The 20755-nt window shown below is 37.6% G+C and overlaps 1 protein-coding gene across 12 annotated transcripts in view; it reads left to right on the top strand.

Annotated features, from left to right (window-relative positions):
- Nucleotides 1–20755, top strand: part of Emsy (EMSY transcriptional repressor, BRCA2 interacting) — an 81497-nt gene that overhangs the window by 40061 nt on the left and 20681 nt on the right. For all 12 annotated transcript variants that reach the window (XM_042688364.1, XM_042688397.1, XM_042688373.1 and 9 more), the window contains 3 exons: nt 4980–5116; nt 8197–8370; nt 17996–18194. In XM_042688364.1, coding sequence (XP_042544298.1) covers nt 4980–5116; nt 8197–8370; nt 17996–18194 — 510 coding nt within the window. The remainder of the gene's footprint in view (nt 1–4979; nt 5117–8196; nt 8371–17995; nt 18195–20755) is intronic.

Raw genomic sequence — 20755 nt, 5'->3', positions numbered from 1 at the left:
GGGGGGGGGGGGGAGGGGACATACAAAGCAACAAAGAAGTCATTTTATAAATATGTTAGAAACAATCGCATGAAAGAAAAAACACTTGAATAGTATTTTTCTTGGGGTTCATTTCACCTAACATTAGCTTATCTGACCTTTTCTGCTTGTCTCAGACATATACTAGTTATTGCAAATAAGGGAAACCATGAGATCTATGTTTCTTTGGGCCTGGCTTACTTCACTTAATATAATTTTTTCCAAGTCTTTCCATTTCCTAACAAATGGGGCAATGTCATTCTTTCTGATGGAGGCATAGAATTCCATTGTGTATATATACCACATTTTCTTACTGCATTGTTGGTGGGAGTGTAAACTTGTTCAACCACTTTGGAAAGTAGTATGAAGGTTCCTCAAAAGAAAACATTTTTCAAAATGCTAATCTTGGTTTTAATCATTGAAAAGTATATTTTCTTGACTTAACTAAAACTGTTTTGTTACATACAAATTTATTAGTAATAGAGCTTGAAAGAATGTCAGTATGTTATGAGGCCTTTATTTTGGACCTTATTTATGATGTAGCTATTGTAGGGTGAGCCAAGAACATTTTTCTAGAAGCAGAGATTTGATCTGAAATATATCTTTTTTTTTTTTTTGTTATTGTTGTTGTTAGTGGGGCCCAAACTCTGGGCCTGAGTGCTGTCCCTCAGCTCTTCAGCTCAAGGCTAGCGTTCTTCCACTGGAGCCACAGTGCCACTTCCAGCTTTTTCTGCTTATGTGGTATTGAGGAATTGAACCCAGGGCCTCATGAATGCAAGGCAAGCACTCTACCACCGAGCCACCTTCCCAGCCCTGATCTGAGATATATCTTATATTTGCTTATATATTAGCTACCTTTCTATTAAAGATGAAACAACTTATAGTTGTTATGTCATGTATGAGTATACATGGGAAAAGTTCATAAACTTTTCCAGCACTATCAGATATACTTGGCATATAATTAAATCATCTTTGTTGCATTCATTTCTACCTCTTCTGAACTGTTTGTCTCTTGTATTCCAAAGAACACTCATTCTAGGTTGCTCTATACTGATGCTTAAGTTGCATATTATTATCCTCTATAAGATTTTCTTATTTTATAATTGATACTCTTTTTAGTCCATGATACTGTGTGGGATGAATTATAGGTTAATTAATCAAGAAAACCTCTGATTCCTATCATATATTTATAGTAAACTAGAAGCTTGCATTTGTCCATTATCAGATGGTAATGAAGTAACGAGAGTTACTTCTCATCCATACAAAAAAGTGTTTTCCCTAAAATATGCATACATCAAACTGTAAGAATAGAAAAGTTTAAAAAAAAAAATTTTCTGTTATTGTGTAGGAATTTTAGAAAGGTACAAAGAAAACATTGTTTACAAACCTATACATTTTAATATCCATAGAAATGTGTTAAAATTTAAATACATTTTTATTCCTTTATGTAATGTATTATACATAATTTAATATATAATTTAATTATGGTTAATATAAATATAATTATTTTAATATAATTATAAACATAATTAGGTTAGCCATCTTTATCCTTGTTTTATTTATTTTTGGGGGGGGGAGTCCAGTCGTGGGGCTTGAACTCTGGGCCTGGGCACTGTCCCTCAGCTCTTCAGCTCAAGGCTAATGCTCTACCATTTGAGCCACAGCACCACTTCCGGCTTTTTTTCTTTTTGCTTATGTGGTGCTGAGGAATCGAACCCAGAGTCTCATGCATGCAAGGCAAGCGCTCTAGCACTGAGCCACCTTCCCAGCCCATTTATCCTTGTTTTATATAGTAATATTGATTATTTTTCCATGCTAGTAAACGTATTTTCACATCTCCTAATGGTGATGTAATATTTTCTCAAATAATGTACCATTGTTTAGCCATTTTCTTATTGAGGTTGTTTATAAGTATCAATTTTATTTACTTATTTGTATAATTGTGAACAGTTCTTCAATGAACATGAATTACTTGTGTGGTTCTTACTTTGTTTTCAAGAACTTCACTATATAAGGCAAGTTAATATTTCCCCAGTACTTGCTAGGAAAGTCATCTTTCTTTTTATTGCAATGAACAAAGTCATAGCTCTCCTTATAATTTACATATATATTTATAGTATATAAATATATTTTACATATTGTATAATGTATAATAAAATATATCTATTTTTAATTTAATTTTTAATTCATATAACTACTTATATGTATATGTGTGAAATAATTGTTAGATTTTATAGGTTTGGGGTGGGTTTTTCTGTGACCTTTCAAGAGTTGGTTGAAGAAGCAGACCCAATTTATGCAGAGGTTTAGATTCTTCAGAGATTATCTCATTGTCTTGACTCTAGCAAGACATAGTTTTTTGTTTTTGTTTGTTTGTTTTTTGTCGGTCATGGAGCTTGAACTCTGGGTCTGGGTGCTGTCCTCAGCTCTTCAACTCAAGGCTAGTGCTCTACCACTTGAGCCACAGTTCCACTTCCAGTTTTCTGGTGGTTTATTGGAGATAAGAGTCTGATGGACTTTCCTGCCCAGGCTGGCATTGAACCATGATCCTCAGATCTCAGCCTCCTGAGTAGCTAGGATTACAGGTGTGAGCCACTGGCACCCAGCTCAAGACATAGTTTTGATTCTCTTAATCTTTAGTACAATATCCAAGCAAAGAGCTATTGTTTATACACTTTTTCATTCATTGAGTGCCTTTATACACTTTTTCATTCATTGAGTGCCCCTTCTTTTGAGCAAACCAACATAAAACTCAGAGTCCAAGATTGGCAGGATGATTTAAGAATATATCAATAGTAAAATCTGAAGTGTTAAATACTGTGTTCTTCTTTAAGCCAATCTACCATACTGTTCAAACTTTTATAAGCCTCTCTTTAAAAAGTATGTTTTCCTGGAATGAATCAGAACCAGAGTCTGTATCATGATTCAGATGTTACTCACAGTTATTTGTACGCATTGTGTCTTAACTATACTGTGTAGGTGGGTTCTCTGATATGTTACAAGCCAGATATTCTGTGAAATGTACCTGAGTTTCATTCTGTATCCTAAAGAATGCTAAACAGGCCATGCATAATCTTAGCTACTGTGTAATTCCAGCTACTCAGAAGGTAGGGATCAGGTGGATCTTAATTGGGACCAGAACAAAAAGTTATGAAGACCTCATCTCACCAATAGCTCGGTGTTATAGTAGCTGTCATCCCAGCTCTGTGGGAAACATAAATAGGAGGATAATCCAGCCCACCCTGCACAAAAATACAAAACCCAAGCCAAAAATAACTAAAAGTTAAAAGTGCTGGAGGACTGTCTCCACTTAAAGAGTGTTGTGTATTAGATAATCCTGAAGATTAAATTCTGACACAGCTACTATGTAATGGAGTTTGGGCTTTGGATGGTAAGTAATAGGAAAGCATAATGAAGAAATAACTTGTTAGCCTAGAGTATATGATGTTTACTATGGAGGAGGAGGAACTCATAAGCTCCCAGATTGAGGGCCACGTCATGCAGGACTTTGACACTTGAGGGGAAATTGGAATGAGATATAGTGATTAGGGAGGCTTTAAACCATATAAACATATTCTGGGTTCTTACATGATAAAATTAGTGGGTTTTTTTTTTTTAGAATTAAAAAGTCAAAGGCCACATTCTTACAAAACCTTGCTTTAAAAGTCAAGGAGTAGGAAGTGGCGCTGTAGCTCAAGTGGTAGAGCGTTCGCTTTGAGCTGAAGAGCTGAGGGACAGCGCCCAGGCCCAGAGTTCAAGCCCCACAACCGACAAAAAAAAAGTCAAGGAGTAACTTGACTTACCTGTGCTGTTTATATAATAGAAAATTTGAGTAGGGTGACAGTTATTTTTAAAAGAGAAAAATAAGCAGAAGAAAAACAATATGATGAGATAAGGGCCTGCTTTTTGAGCTGACACTAAAATACTTTGAAAATAGACATTGCTGATAAATTAAGTCAATGGCATATTGATCCCAGGGCTTCATGCATGCTAGGCAAATTCTATACCTCTTGAGCCATGCCCTCAGCCCCTTGGCTTGGGTTTTATTTTGAGATAGGGTCTCTCCAACTTTGCCTTGATTAAACTCAAAATCCTCCTGTCTCTGCTTTCCAAGAATTTGGGATTATAGACTTGTGGCCTACACAGGAAGAGTTTATACATAAAATGAACAACTATCACAAAGTAATTGGTACCTACTCTGCTAATCACTGAAGAGTCAATAATATGAAAAGATACACTTGATTTGCTAGTACAGAGTCAAGCCATGGTATGAGTGTTGAGCATGAATTTGATAAGCAGATAGATTTGAAAGATACAATAGACTTGAAGCAGATTATGGAAATATTTAGGAGAGGGCAATATAATATGTTTCTGCAGATTACCGAAATTCACTTTGTTTTTCTTAGACATACAAAAACATATAACTTATTTTCATAATTTTCTCTGGAAATAAGTGTGTGAATTATGACATTTTCTTCCTATGTTTATTTTCTTCTGGCACTACTAGGATTTGAACTCTCAATTCTTATGATTGCTAGGCAGATGTTCTACTACTTGAACCACTCTACCAGCTCCTCCTCGGTTCTTTTTTGACGAGTTTTCCCCTCTTGGTGTCACATAGATTTAATACTGGGCTTGAAGGACATGCATGCCATGGGATAGAGATTTTTATTTCTTTCATTTAATTAGTCAAAGAACTATTCATTAAGTAGGAAAGATGTTTTAGATTCTGAATTTGGTGTCTAGTAGGTTCTCAATTTCTAAGATGATAACTGCTGTAGAATCACTTCTGACTTATGGTTGACTAGCTTACTATTTTATGCCTTCATTTTCATTATGACAGCATTCGTGTTACCTGTAGATGACATTGACTACATGTGTTAATTGTGTAAACATAAACAGAAATATCCAAGTATCACTAGTCCTTAACTCAGGCCTCCTTTTCTTTCCCCTTCTCTAAGGAACGACTACCAAAATCACTACAATCCCAATGACTTCCAAGCCCAATGTAATTGTTGTGCAAAAGACTACAGGAAAAGGAACAACCATTCAAGGCCTCCCTGGCAAAAATGTTGTCACAACATTGCTAAATGCTGGAGTAAGTAAAAGCTTGAACTGCACATTCAGCAAGCAGTCCCTGTAGATTTTAAAGACCAGCAATACAAATATTTGCCCAAGGATCTGAGAACCTAAAAATGGCAGCATAGCTTGATTTTCACTGCTATGATGTAGTAACTGTTAAAGAACCACCAATGAATGTCATTTTCACAGGAATTTCTAAATCATTTTGCTCAGAGTTGTTTGTAGCTAGATTGCTTATGATTGTGATTTAGATGCTTAGCTTAGTCCAGGTTAAGAATTTCACTCCTTAACTGCAAGAGGACTTCTATTGGAACACAGTTTTATTCTTGTTTATAATCAGTAGATATTGCTTAGTATTTGGCTTAGGATGGGCAAAGAGAAATTTGAGTTTAAGACAGAATCAATTGATGAGAATTTACTTGCTGCTTTTATCTCTTTAAATCAATTTTTTAAAAAAGCTAATTGATTTAGAGTGCTGTAGGCAGTTGTTAAAAAGTTTGGACTTTGACCTCAGCTTTGTGTCTTAATATTCATATTGTATTTTTTTTAACCTATGGTAGTTTATTCAACGTTTCTAATCCTTAATTCCTCATATGCATTGGGGATGATGATAGCTGTTTTAAAAGTGCTCAAAACAGTGTCTGGCATATGGAAGTCTTTAGTCATTGGTTTTCTTCTTACTGTTACTATTCTTGAGACTTATGTGCCTAGGCTTGTTAATGACGTTAACTTTCAGCAAGAGATCTTCACTAGAAAATGAAATGTTCCATTTCATTGAAGTTCTGTAGGCATTATAATCTTTCGTAGTGTTGGAAGGTATCCAGTATTAATTAGGCTTTTTCAATATGTACAAAAATCTGTTTTTTCTAGGTTGACTTTTACACAGTAGGCCAAAAGTAAAGTCAGGATTAAAATTCAGATTTTCAGAATCCTTTTTAAGTGTAGGCCATGCATTATAGCTTTTTTTTTTTTTTTTGTCAGCCATGGGGCTTGAACTCTGGGCCTGGGCACTGTCCCTCAGCTCTTCAGCTCAAGGCTAGCACTCTACCACTTGAGCTACAGCACCACTTCTGGTTTTCTGGTGGTTTATTGGAGATAAGAGTCTCACGGACTTTCCTGCCCGGTCTGGCTTTGAACTGTGATCCTCAGATCTCAGCCTCCTGAGCAGCAAGGCTTAGAGGAGTGAGCCACCGGCACCCAGTATGCATTATAGCTTTTATGTGATCAGAGAGATCTAAGATTCTACATTTGTCAACATTTTTACATGGGCAATGCTAGTGAAACAAGCAGACCAACATACAAAACAATCTTCAGTATATAGGAGTCTGCTCTACTACTTCACTACTTGCACACCTGTGTAATCCCACAATATTTAAGAAGAGATTTTTCATAAATACTTGCTAGTTAGCTTTGTTTGGGTCATCATACTTGGGAGCAGGACCCATCATTCTGTTTAATTAGCTAGACATGCCCACTTGCAAAGTAGTAGCTCTTGGCAAATGAATCAGAGCTCTTTCCAGAGATGCTACTGAGGGTAGTATGTGTATGTTGAATACGTTTTTCCATGTTTGGAAGATACTACTTTTCCCTTAGATAAATGCAGCAGGTAGTAAAATGATTTTTGTAATCATATTTAGCTCTAAATTCATAGAATTGCATTTTGGACAGTTAATGTGTGTCCTTTCATTTTACTGACTGCTAAGTTTAGAAAACCATACATTTAATATGATGCCTAAGAATTACAAAAGGAAAAAAAGATAGAAATTGTCAGATCCTTTTTAATTTTGTGAATTTTAACTATAAAAATTTAAATAATAGTAAAATCATTATATTTGCATTTAGTTACTTGAAAGTAAAAGGATGTTGAGATCATGAATTACCATAAATGATCATGAATAGTACTTAAGATTAAAACAGGCTGAGGTTGTAGCTTCAGTGTCAGAGTATACCCACACACACCAAGAATATAGCAAATGAAATGCAAAAATGGTGAAAGGTCAATGGGCTTAAGCTATCCAGTTAATAGATTAAAGTGATATTAGTAACATAATAATAAAAAGACATAGGAAATGCCTTAAGGTAATCTTAGAGTGTTAACATCTTTGTTGTTTTCATCTCTTGCCCATACTTTTTCCACATAGACATACTGCTATGCACTTTTTAAAATTTTACAAATATAGAATTTAGGCAATTTGTTTTGCATGTGTACATTTAGCTAATGAATGTTGCATAATTGCTTTATTATGCAAATATCCACTTTAGAGATATTGAAAAATAAAGAGGGACCTACCATCTACAGTTTTAGATATAACTATAGTTAAGATTTTAGTATATATTCCCCCAGGCTGTTTTAATAGATTCATTTTATGAATTGGTAATATAACAAATATTCTTAAATGTAATTAAATTTTTTTTTTTTTTTTTTTTTTGTCGGTCGTGGGGCTTGAACTCTGGGCTTGTGCTGTCCCTAAGCTCTTCAGCTCAAGGCTAGTGCTGTACCACTTGAGCCATAACACCACTTCCGGCTTTTTCTGTTTATGTGGTGTTGAGGAATCAAACCTAGGGCCTCATGCATGCAAGGCAAGCACTCTACCACTGAGCCACCTTCCCAGCCCCTAATTTAAAAAATTTTACTCATTGCAAAATAATTTCTTTGGTTAGGAAGTTGGTTGGGTGGTTTCTAATAGCCCTTTTTTTTTTGTCCAAGACCAAGACTCAGACTCAGTATCTGATGCTTTTGCTCTACCACCTGAGCCACATCTACACCTCCTGGCTTCTAATATTTCAATGAAGTCTAGGATTTTTGATAACTTAGATATATTGTACTTTGTTCCATAAGCTGCAATCCTTTTTTCATTAACTTGTTAATGTTTTTCTATGTTTTTTTACTAAAAGGACATTTTTTAATCATTTAAATGTATATAAATCTAACCATATTATGTAATACACAGACCATAATCTCAGCACTGGTGGGGGCTGAGGTGGGAGGATATCAGTTTGAGGCCAGCATAAGCACTCTTAGCAGCATTCTCTGAAAAACCAGCCGAACAGTTAAGTGCATATGAATTTCTTTAATGCTCATTGTCTCTAATTTAGGGAGAAAAGACTATTCAGACAGTGCCAACAGGAGCAAAGCCTGCTATCATCACTGCTACAAGACCTATCACCAAAATGATTGTAACTCAGCCAAAAGGAATAGGTTCTACAGTTCAACCAGCAGCCAAAATCATCCCAACAAAAATTGTTTATGGGCAGCAAGGGAAAACACAGGTATGCTATAATTTATTGTGAATTTTCTTGATATTTATATTTTAAATTCTTTTTTTGGGGGGGGGGGGGTCCAGTCGTGGGGCTTGAACTCTGGGCCTGGGCGATGTCCCTCAGCTCTTCAGCTCAAGGCTAATGCACTACCACCTGAGCCATAGCACCACTTCCGGCTTTTTTTTTTCCTGCTTATGTGGTGCTGAGGAATCGAACCCAGGGACTCATGCATGCAAGGCAAGCGCTCTACCACTGGGCCACCTTCCCAGCCCCATATTTTAAATTCTTAAATAAAAAGTCAATAGTCTTAAAAGACAAGACTATGTAATTATTAATGTGTCCTCAAAATCTGTGGAGTTTTTTATTGTAGTTATGCTTCAGTACATTTAAAGATATCAACGTATTTCTATAATATTATATGCCAAATTGGGGAAAAGTATACCCTTAGGATAAAATTTACTATGTATATTGAACTTTGAATGGTAACTAGTTGATGGAAGATGGCAACTGCAGAATCTCAAAGAATTTGCTTTTTATAAGCCAACATGGCTTCAGAAGTACTTATGAAATTTGTTTTCTTGAATCCTGCATAACAGCTGTTAGTGATTGGTTTATTTTTCAACCAATAGAAGGTAAAGAAACTTTTTTGACAGTTTGCCTAGGAATTTGAGGCTCAGGATATTATCTTATGTTGCTTGGGTCCTATTTCTTTTTTCCCATTTCCTGAAGCTCATTTTGGTAAATAGTATTTTAAATGTTCAGTGAATTTACACCTTTGGATTCCTCCCCTAGGGATATCCTGATCCTTTAGTCTGTGTGTGAATGCATAGAGTCCTGTATATGTTATCATGATCAGGTCCAGTTATATTTTAGATCTAGCTTCCACATATGAGAGAAAATACATGCCATTTGACTCTCTGCTTGGCTTACCTCACTCAGCATGATTTGTTCTAGGTCTATCCATTTCCCTGCAAATGACATAATCTTACTCTTTCTAATAGATGAGTAAAATTCCATTGTGTGTGTGTGTGTATACCACATTTATTGATCCACTCATTTGTTGTAAAGGTATCTGAGCTGTTTTCATAACTTCACTATTGTAAATTGTGCAGTAATGAATGTGAATGCAGACATGTTTACTATATTCTGACTTAGTAATGATCTGGGTCAGTGCCCAAGAGTGGTATGGCTGGGTCATAGGGAAGTTCTGTTTCGTTTTTTGAGAAACCTCCAAACTGTATTCCAGAATGGTTGTACTAGTTTACATTCACACCAACAATACAAGAGAGGTCCTTTTTCCCCACATTCCCACCAGCATTTGGTGTTCAAATTTTTGATGTTGGCCAATCTACCTGGGATAAGATGGGATCTCAAAGTTTTGTATTTCCTTTATGGCCAAGGATGTTGAGCCATTTCCTCATGTGCCTGTTTGCTATTCTTTTTTTTTTGGTCCGGTCATGGGGCCTGAACTCTGGGCCTGGGCGCTGTCCCTCAGCTCTTCAGCTCAAGGCTAGCGCTCTACCACTTGAGCCACAGCGCCACTTCCAGCTTTTTTCTTAAGTACTTTATTTTTTTTTTTAATTGCAAAAGTGATACATAGAGGGGTTATAGTTACATAAGTAAGGAAATGAGTACAATTCTTGTCGAATATTGTTACCCTTGCCCCCGTTTTCTGCTATCCTCCCCCTACCCACTCCCTTCTACCCAAGTTGTAAAGTACGTTTCCAACATAGTCTCTTATATCACTGTTGCATTGGTTCATTCTTTGTTCTTTGTCTCACCACTTCTGTGATTCCCCTTTCTATCTCCAAATCAGATACTTATATACATTATAAAGGGTACTGAAATCAAACTGCTTTTCTGAGCCTATCCAAGGAAGCAGTATCAGCTTTGATTGAGAAATTTTATTGTATAATTTTTGTAAAAGGTGTTAATTTACCTACAAAATAATAAATTGTCTTTGAAAAAAATAAATTCTTTGAGACAGCCAAATCTTTTTTATATCTAAAAATTAGTTTTTTGAGAAGTCTAGATTTTTTATCAAATTCAACAGTAACAACTTTGTTCCATCATCTAACACATAATTATGAACTGTGTTTTCAATCTTAAAATTTTGGAAATGTGTGACTTAATAGAGTCTGAAAAGGTTTGGAATCTTACATATGGTAAAAATAAAACGACTATGGTAAGGTAGTGTTTTTTTTTTGTTTGTTTTTAACTTGTTTCATTATCTGTGTTTTTTACTTTTGCCAGGAGTTGATGTATTCCATGTTGGTTTTTATTGTAATTTAAAGTCAGTGTCCCTTTGGGGGTTCTTCAAAGTTTATTTAGCTCTTAATAAGTTTATTTTATGCTACTGTTTCAGCTAGGAATCTTATTTGGTTCCTAGTAGAAGAAATTTGAAGAAGAGTGACTTAATCATACCTAAAAATTAGGGCTTTTTTTTTTTTTTTTTTTTTTTATTGTAAAGCTACTATACAGAGGGTTACAGTTACATGAGTGAGGTTATGAGTACACTTCCTCTTGAACATTGTTACCCCCTCCATTGTTTTCCCCCTACCATCCCCTCCCTCCCTCCCTTCCCTGAGGTTCTTTTTTTTTTTGATTGTGATTAAATGATTATATAATTTCAAAATCACAAGTTCATTCTAACTTCCCTGGAGCAAATTGTCTACCACAGTCTGTAATATATAACAGTGTTCACATGTTATATACCATATTTGTGATCAGCAGCATGAGGATATTTAGTAGTGGTTCAACCAGATGAGCGGGAGTTCTTTGTTTCTTAAGTCCTGTTAGTTTTGTCGTATCACCTAACCTTTTGGATTTAGCATCCACTTATCAGGGAGACCATGTACCGTTTGTCTCTTCGTTCTTGGCTTACCTCGCTCAACATGATTCCTTCTAGCTCCATCCATTTCCCTGCAAATGCCATTATTTTGTCATTTCTAACTGCTGCATAATATTCCATTGTGTATAGATACCACAATTTTTGGATCCATTCATCTGTGGTGGAGCACCTAGGTTGTTTCCATATCCTAGCTATTGCGAACAGTGCTGCAATAAACATGGAGGTGCACGTGTCCTTGTATATTGGTTCCTGTTGTTCAGGGTAGATGCCTAGAAGTGGTATGACTGGGTCGTAAGGGAGGTCAATCTTTAGCTTTCTAAGGACCCTCCAGACTGCTTTCCAAAGTGGTTGTATAAGTGTACATTCCCACCAGCAGTGTAATAGGGTTCCTCTTTCTCCACATCCCCTCCAGCATTTGTCGTTGGCTGATTTGTGGATGTGGGACATTCTGACTGGGGTAAGGTGGTATCTCAGGGTTGTCTTTATTTGCATTTCCTTCACCACCAGGGATGATGAACATTTCCTCATGTGTTTCTTTGCCATTTTTATTTCTTCATTTGAGAAGTCCCTCTTTAGTTCCCTTGCCCATTTAGTAATTGGTTTGTTAGGTTTGGGAGGGATTAGTTTCTTGAGTTCCCTGTATATACAGGATGTTAACCCCTTGTCTGATATATTGCTGGTAAATATTTTTTCCCAATTAGTTGGTTGTCTTTCTAGCTTAGTTGCGATAGATTTAGCTGTGCAGAAGCTTTTTATTTTAAGGTAGTCCCATTTGTCGAGTCTCTCTCCAACTTGTTGTGACCCTGGGACTCTGTTCAGGAAGTTCCTTCCTGTGCCTATTAGTTCAAGTGTCTCTCCTACTCTGTCCTGCAGTAGTTTCAGAGATTCAGGCTTAATGTTAAGGTCTTTAATCCATTTTGAGTTGATGTTGGTGCATGGTGATAGGCTGGGGTCCACTTTTAGTTTTCTGCATGTGGCTGCCCAGTTTTCCCAGCACCAGCGGTTGAAGAGGCTGTGTTTCTTCCATTGTATGTCTTTGGCTCCTTTGTCGAATATCAGCTGGCTGTAGGCCTGTGGATTTATATCTGGATCTTCTATTCTGTTCCATTGGTCTTCGGGTCTGTTTTTGTGCCAGTACCATGCTGTCTTTGTGATTATAGCTCTGTAGTAGAGTTTGAAGTTCGGCACGGATAGCCCTCCCATATTGTCTTTATCCCCTAGAATTGTTTTGGCTATTCTAGGTCTTTTGTTGTTCCATATAAATTTTTGGACTGTTTTCTGTATTTCAGTGATGTACGTCATTGGGATTTTAATAGGAATTGCATTGAATTTGTATATTAGTTTTGGAAGTATCACCATCTTTACTATATTAAGTCGGCCTATCCAGGAGCATGGGAGGTCTTTCCATTTCCTAGTGTCTTCTGCAATTTCTTTCTTTAACTTTTTATAGTTCTCATTAAATAGTTCTTTTACATCTTTGGTTAGGTTAATTCCTAAATATTTTATTTTTTGGGAGGTTATTGTGAATGGGGTTGCTCCCTTTATTTCCCTCTCTTCCTGTGCGTTATCAGTGTATAGGAAGGCAACTGATTTTTGTGGGTTTATTTTGTATCCTGCTATTTTGCCGAAGTGACTTATGATTTCTAAAAGTTTGGGGATGGAGTTTTTGGGATCGTGGAGGTATAGTATCATGTCGTCTGCAAAAAGGGATAGTTTCACTTCTTCTTTCCCTATGCGGATCCCTTTAATGTCTTTTTCTTGCCTTATTGCCCTGGCTAAGGGTTCTAGGACTATGTTGAAGAGGAGTGGAGACAGTGGACATCCTTGCCTTGTTCCTGTTTTTAGGAGGATTGGTTGTAGCTTTTCCCCATTAAGTATAATATTGGCTATTGGTCTGTCATAAATGGCTTTTATTGTTTTTAGAAATGTTCCTTCTATTCCTATTTTCTCCAGAGCTTTTAGCATGAATGAATGTTGAATTTTATCAAAGGCCTTTTCTGCATCTGTGGCGATAATCATGTGATTCTTGACCTTGGCTCTGTTGATATGCTGGATTACATTTATTGACTTACGTATGTTAAACCATCCCTGTGTCTCTGGGATGAAGCCTACCTGATCATAGTGTATTATTTTTTTTATGTGTTTCTGGATTCTGTTAGCTAGAATCTTGTTAAGGATCTTTGCATCTGTGTTCATCAAGGAGATTGGCCTGTAATTCTCCTTTTTGGTTGGGTCTTTGCCTGGTTTGGGGATGAGTGTGATATTGGCTTCGTAGAATGAGTTTGGGATAGCTCCCTCCTTCTCTGTTTCTCTGAAGAGCTTGAGGAGTATGGGTATTAGTTCTTCTTTAAAGGTCTTATAGAATTCTGCTGTGAATCCATCTGGTCCTGGGCTTTTTTTTGTTGGAAGACTTTTGATAGCTTCCTGTATCTCATTATAGGATATTGGCTTATTTAATTGGTTAACTTCTTCTTTGCTCAGTTTGGGTAACTTGTATTTCTCTAAAAATGCATCCATTTCCGCCAGATTTTCTTCCTTTAGAGAGTATAGCTTTTGAAAGTAGTCTGTTAGAATTGTTTGGATATCTTGGGTACGTGTTGTGATGTTTCCCGTGGCATCCCTAATCCTATTAATATGGGTTTCCTCTCTTCTTTTTTTAATTAATCTTGCCAACGGGCCATCAATTTTGTTTATTTTTTCAAAGAACCAGCTTTTTGTTTGGTTTATTTTGGTTATGGTTTTCTGATTTTCTAATTGGTTAATCTCTGCTCTCAATTTGGTTATCTGGCTTCGTCTAGTAGCTTTAGGTCCCATTTTTTCTTGTTTTTCTAGCTGTTTTAGTTGCAACATGAGATTATTTACTTGGTCTGTCTCCATTCTCTTGATGTGGGCACTGAGGGCAATAAATTTGCCCCTCAGGACTGCTTTTGCTGTGTCCCACAAGTTTCTTTGTGAGGTGTTTTCATTTTCATTGAGTTCTAGGAAATGCTTTATTTCTTCTCTGATCTCTTCTGTTACCCAGGCCTTGTTAAGGAGTGTGCTGTTCAATTTCCATGTATTAGAGAAATTTCTGCGGTTTGCTTTGTTATTGAGAGCTAGCTTGATTCCACTGTGGTCAGATAGGATACAGGGGATTATGTCGATCCCTTTGTATTTGCTTAAGTTCCTTGAATGAACTATGATATGGTCTATTTTGGAGAAAGTTCCATGAGCTGCTGAGAAGAATGTGTACTGTGTTGTTTTAGGGTGAAATACTCTGTAGATGTCAGTTAATTCCTCTTGAAGTATGGCCTCACTTAATTCGGTAGCTTCTTTGCCAATCCTCTGGTTGGTAGACCTGTCCTTTGGTGAGAGTGGCGTGTTAAAGTCTCCTAGTATTATCGTATTGGGATCTATTTTATTCTGTAAGTTTGAGAGCATTTGTTTAACATATCTGGGTGCACCAATATTTGGGGCATATAAGTTGATGATGGTTATATCCTCCTCTTGGATTGTTCCCTTTATTAATATGTAGTGTCCGTCCTTGTCTTTCTGTACTGATTTTAATGAAAAGTTTATTTTGTCAGATATCAGGATAGCTACACCTGCTTTCTTATTGGGGGAATTTGATTGGTAGATCCTTTTCCACCCCTTCACTCTGAGTTTGTTTGTATGTTTGGCTGAGAGGTGGGTCTCCTGAAGGCAACAGATGGATGGGTCTTGTTTTCTGATCCAGTCCTCAGTTCGTTTTCTTTTAATTGGCGAATTCAGCCCATTTATATTAAGAGAAAGTATAGAGAGATGCATTGTTGTCCCTGCCATTCCGTTTTCCTAAGTTTTTCTTCTTTCCTTTCCTCCTGTGCTTGCTCAGTTAGACTTTGAGTAATGCCTGTTTGGGGCAGGTCCCAGTTCCTGGTTGCTTTCTTCAGGTTGTGTCCCCCTCTTAGAATTCTTTGTAATGCTGGCTTAATGTTTATGTATTCATTTAGTTTTTCTTTGCTATTAAAAGTTTTCAGTTCTCCATCGAATGTGAATGCTAGCTTTGCCGGGTATATCAGTCTGGGTTGGCAGTTATTGGCTCTCAGGGCTCGTATGGTGCTTTCCCAGGCTTTTCTTGCATTCATTGTTTGTGTGGAGAGATCTGCAGTGATTCTAATTTTTTTCCCGTTGTAGTATAGCTCCTTCTTCATTTTTGCTGCATGCAGGATTGTTTCCTTATTATTCAGATCCATCATTGTTACTATTATGTGCCTAGAAGTGTTTCTCCTGGGATCTTGCTTGTTGGGTGTTCGATAAGCTTTTGTGATGTAGTTGAGATGGTCGTTTTTGAGGTGGGGAAAATTTTCATTGACTATCTTGTTAAATAGGTGTTGCATTCCCTTGCTCTGGAATTCCTCACCTTCGTCCACTCCGATTATGCGAAGGTTAAATTTTTTAGCATTATCTGCTTGCTCTTGAATTTCCCTTTGGTTTAATTTGAGTGATTTTTCCATATCTGTCACTTTTTGGTCCAGTTGGTGTATTCTGTCTTCTGTATCTGACACTCTACCTTCCATTTCATTCACTCTGTTGACCGTGGCTTCTATTGTGGTTTGCATGGTGGAAATGGATCCCTTTATGGATTCAATGTTGGTTCTCAGAGTACTGATCTCACCTCTCAATGAGGTGAGATCAGTATGCATTACCTCTAATTTGGCGTTTATCTCACTTCTTACTGAGGTTTGTGCAGCTTCTATTTTTGCATCCAATTTTTGTTTGATATCCTGTATATCTTTTGATAGTTCATCCTTGTGCTCTTTCAATTTCTGATCCATTTCTCGCTTTATTTCTTGAGTCATTGCCTCCAGCGACCCTTGGATGTAGTTTTTGTCTTCCATTCCTGCTTTGCTCCCACTGGGGCTCTCCCCTGCGTGGCTGCTGGCTTTTGAGGTGAGCTTGCTGTCCTGGGTAGTGGTAAACCTTGTGATTTTTCTCTGTGATTTTCGCATGGGGGTTCAGGAGACTGCTCTTCAATCTTGTTTTGGTGTGTCTGTCTTTGCTTGGTTGCTGATTCTGTATTGGTAGAGAGAGTCTGTGCCTGATCTGGATTCTGTTGGGAGCCTATTTCCAGCTGCTATTCACTTAGGATTCTCAGCTCTCTGCTGTAGCAATTCCCGCCTTTGGAAGGGTTGAGCAGCCTAGACTGCTTGTGTTTGCTCCTGCGGGTGCTCTTGGGAAGATCAGATGCTCTGGATGCACTCTCCCAAATACTGGAGTCTGCTATGGGCTCCTGATGTGTTTTTGTTTTTTTGTTTTGGGCTGGTTGTGGGCTTGAACTCTAGGTTTGGGTGCTGTCCCTCAGCTCTTCAGCTCAGGGCTGGCACCCTACCATTTGAGCCACAGCCCCACTTCTGACCCTTTTTGCTTTGTTCAGGCGCCGGTCCCCTGGCCTGGTTCCGGCCCCAGCCTGGAGCGCGCTCGTTAGGCCTGTGCTAATGTGTATACCACCTTGGTTATGCAGCCTGGAGGACACAGTTCAAATTTCTTCTACTGTTGGTAGTCTTGACCCAGGGGCACTGTTCCTGGCTTGAGCATTTAAGCTCCCTTCCAGGGGCGCTCTTGCTCTGGCCTGGCCAGCAGAGTGTGCTCCACCGGCTGGTGGAGCTCTCGAACAGTTCCCAGTTTTAGTGGGTCCTGTGGTCCGGGTGTTGGGGTAGGGAGTCTAGGTCAGGGTCTGGGGATTCCCTCCAGCTCTGGTCTCCCTTGATGGATTCCCTGTCCCCTGATGGGTACTCACCCTGTAGGTTGTCAGTTGTTGTTGCAGTCCGTCAGTTGTGGTTGCAGTCCGAGTTCAGTTGGGGGTGGTTGCGGGCTGGGTTGGGCGGCCCCCCCGCCGGGTCGTTGCGATCGCGATTGGGCGGCGGGTGGTCTGCGGACAGGTCCCTTTGTGGCGCTGCTGGTGCCGGGTGGCTTTGGCGGGATGGAGCCTCTCCGCTCCGGTGGAGAGTGATGGGTGGGGTGGGATCCTCCTGGAGACTCCCGGCTGGTAGGTTTCTCTGTTCCTGGCGATCCGCTGTTCTGCAATCCGGTACCTGGTGATCTGCAAGCAGCCCCCTGTGTCTCTGTGGCTCCGGCAGCCCCCGCCGGGCCGGCTGGCCGGCGGCTTGGCGCACTGCCGCGAGGCTAGTAAAGGTTGGGGGAGGGGTCTTCGCTCTTCTCTGTTCTGAAATTCTTCTTTTCCTCTCTTTCTTTTTTTTGTTATTTTCCACCTCTGGTTTTTCTCTGAGTGTTCGTCTTTTTGTTGTTGTCGGTCTCTTGGGGAGATTAAAGGTTGGAACTCGAACTCTCTTTTTGGTTGGAGAGAGCTGTGGCGTTTCCCTACTGCCCCGTCGCCATCTTGGTCCCCCCTCTAGGGCTTATTTTTATTACATTAATAAATATTGAGAGAGAGAGAGGAGGTCATGCATTGATGTTCAAAAATTACAAATCTAGGCTCCTTGTGTCTTTTTGTTCTATGACCTTAAGTTTGTGACTGTTATTCTACTGTAAACTTGCCATTGTATAGGTGAGAAAAAATAAACACCAAGACTCTTGTCAGAATCATAGCTGTTGAATCTGGCACATACCACCTCAGATTTTATATATGGCCTAACTATAATTTGTAGATTGAATTAATTATCAATGAGCAGTACTGTGCCTAAAGCATATAAATATACAAGAATATTCTTTTCCGTATCAGGAAAATACTAGTTCATGACCTAGAAGTTTAACATTTTAAATAGTGCTCTAAATTTCATCTGGATTATGTTTCTGCTTTCCTTCTAGGTTCTTATTAAGCCTAAACCAGTGACCTTTCAAGCCACAGTTGTTAGTGAACAAACAAGACAACTGGTAACAGAAACACTGCAGCAAGCATCCAGAGTAGCTGAGGCTGGTAATTCTTCTATTCAGGAAGGAAAAGAAGAACCACCAACCTACACAGATAGTAGTTCCTCTTCTACAGAGTCTTCCCAAAGTTCCCAAGGTAAGATCCATTTTATTTCTGATTTATGTGAGTTTTGCTGGTATAGTGTCCTAATTCCAAAGTTTCTTTTAGGTATATCAAACCAAATTTGTATGTTTTATTTGTCATGTCTTTTGATTTTATTTTCTTTTGTTTAGTACTGTAATCAGTAAGTTGAAATTTTATTTTTGATAATGCTTACCATTCTTTCTTGCATGGCATATATTTATCAAATAATTGGTACTTTAGAGGATGATTTTTATTATGTGGGTAAGTGTTAAACTGAGTATGGCTGTGATTTCCAGGTGCTAATTTTTATATTTTCCTGTTTGGTTTGGGTAAGTAGTGAGAAAAGTATGCAAGAAAGTGAATACACCCTTTGAAAAGGTTGTTGCTAATTTATGACCATGCTTATACACTGTGCATCTAAGCAAAGCTTTTAATCTTCTCTCTTGTTTCTTCCTTATTCATCCATTCCTTCTTCCTGCCTTCCTGTTAATCTTGCTGGAGACCTGCTACTTTTCTATAGTATATATTCTTATTGTGCAAACTCTTCATTATTTTAACTCCTTAATGGCACCTTCAGATCAATTTTATTGGTTCAAATTGCTGAATATTAATTCAGTTTGATATTTATTAGTTCATGCATTGTGCTAAACCCTATAGAGATTGAGTAAAATATAGTTTCTGTCCATTAGGAGCTTAAAATCTAGAATAAGAGAAAGAAAAAAAATCTAAAACTTCAGTGTAAGAATTTTATTAGTAACCAACAAAATAACAAAGTTCACACTCTAGTGAGGAGACAATGAGAGAACCTTACGAGAGAGTTAGAATATGAAATGAATGGTATTTGAAGACTCCTCAAGTAAAATGGCAGCTCAGATTTTGTTTCAATAAACTATACAACATTTAGGAAGTGGATAGTTTTTCCAGGATATTACCAGACTAATAATACTTTTCAGTTTCTACGATTTATTTTTCTGTATTGATTTATATTGGTATATATGCTGGTTACAGTGGAGTGATGTTCATTTTTCAGTTATTACTTTTGGACTTAATGGATTTGGTTTTTATAAATTCCATTCTTAGTTCTACTAGGTGGCTGTTTTTCTTTTAAATTTTCAGTTCCTTGAATAATACTGACTCTCATGTTCCTTCTCTCCCTCTTTTTTTCTCTCCCTCCCTCTTTTTCTTTTTTCCTCTCTCCACAAGTGTTTTTGTAGAGGGCAGGTAAAATATTTAACTTTTGAGGTGATGCTGAAAAGGCAAATGACCAGTTGATATCTATATACATATACTCTTAGGTTATCCTTTTAAATTATTAGTCTTTTCCTAAGGAAGTCATAATTAATTACTAATTAATTACTTTCCAAACATGCTATTTCCTTGAATCTTCAGTTTTTATGCTAAAGATAGGAAAAAATATTGACTTTATCTTTTCTGTTTTAAAAATTGTTCCTATAAAAAATTCTGTAACTCAAATTTTTTATAAATTAAAGTAGGCATATCTACTTTGTATATCTACTGTGTAATCTTCTTGTATAGCCTTTTAGAAATTTTCACAAAGGCAAAGGCTAAGAATGTATATGTTGTGATTTAAAGAGAAAGAAATTAAGGTTTTGATTCATCAAAGATAATTCTGACTTTTTAAAATCATAGGAAGGATATAACTTCACACAATGTGAGCATTATTTTGTTATTACATTGCTGCTTTCTTTCTAAAAGTAATTTTTCCTTTTGAGGTAATTTTAAATTTACAGAAAAGTTGCAAGAAAAGTAAAATTCACCCCTTTGTATCTTCTAGATGTCTTCTTCAGTGTTTTTTTTTAAGCTACCAGGCCTTGTGCATGCTAAACTCACCACTGAACTATATATACTCTGAAACCTGCTTTATTGTGTTGATTTTCTCTCTGCTCTCCTTTTCCATCATATATATGTATACTTGTTAGCCATTTGTCGATATCATCTGATTTTTTTCCCCTAAATACTTATATTTTAAGACCTATATTTCTTTCTTTTTGGGGGGGGGGGGGGTCCAGTCATGGGGCCTAAACTCTGGGCCTGGGTGCTGTCCCTCAGCTCTTCAGCTCAAGGCTAGCACTCTACCACTTGAGCCACAGCGCCACTTCCGGCTTTTTTTTTCTGCTTATGTGGTGCTGAGGAATCGAACCCAGGGACTCATGCATGCAAGGCAAGCGCTCTACAACTGAGCCCCCTTCCCAGCCCCAAGACCTATATTTCTTAAGTGTTATTCTCTTAATAGCTAAGAGAAAATTATCAAAATCAGGACTGTTATCTAGTTATAATCAATCCATATTCACATACCACAACTAATATGCAATAGTCTTTATACTGTTCCCTCCATCCTCATTCTAACTGAGGATCTTACATTGTATTTAGCTACATGTAACTGCCATCATTCTTTTTCTGTTGCAGACTAAAATTATCTACCATTAAAGAATTTCTTGACTTTACATTTTTGAAAAATTCATAGGTCATTTACTTGTGGAATACACTTAGATTTTGTTATATGTTTCCTCATGGTTAGATTCAGCAGAAATTCCACAGATGAATGTTGTATT

Source organism: Dipodomys spectabilis, unplaced genomic scaffold (assembly GCF_019054845.1).
Source record: "Dipodomys spectabilis isolate Male_0828 unplaced genomic scaffold, ASM1905484v1 ptg000003l, whole genome shotgun sequence".
NCBI classification, from domain to species: Eukaryota; Metazoa; Chordata; class Mammalia; order Rodentia; family Heteromyidae; genus Dipodomys; species Dipodomys spectabilis.
This window is presented reverse-complemented; position numbering and strand designations above follow the sequence as displayed.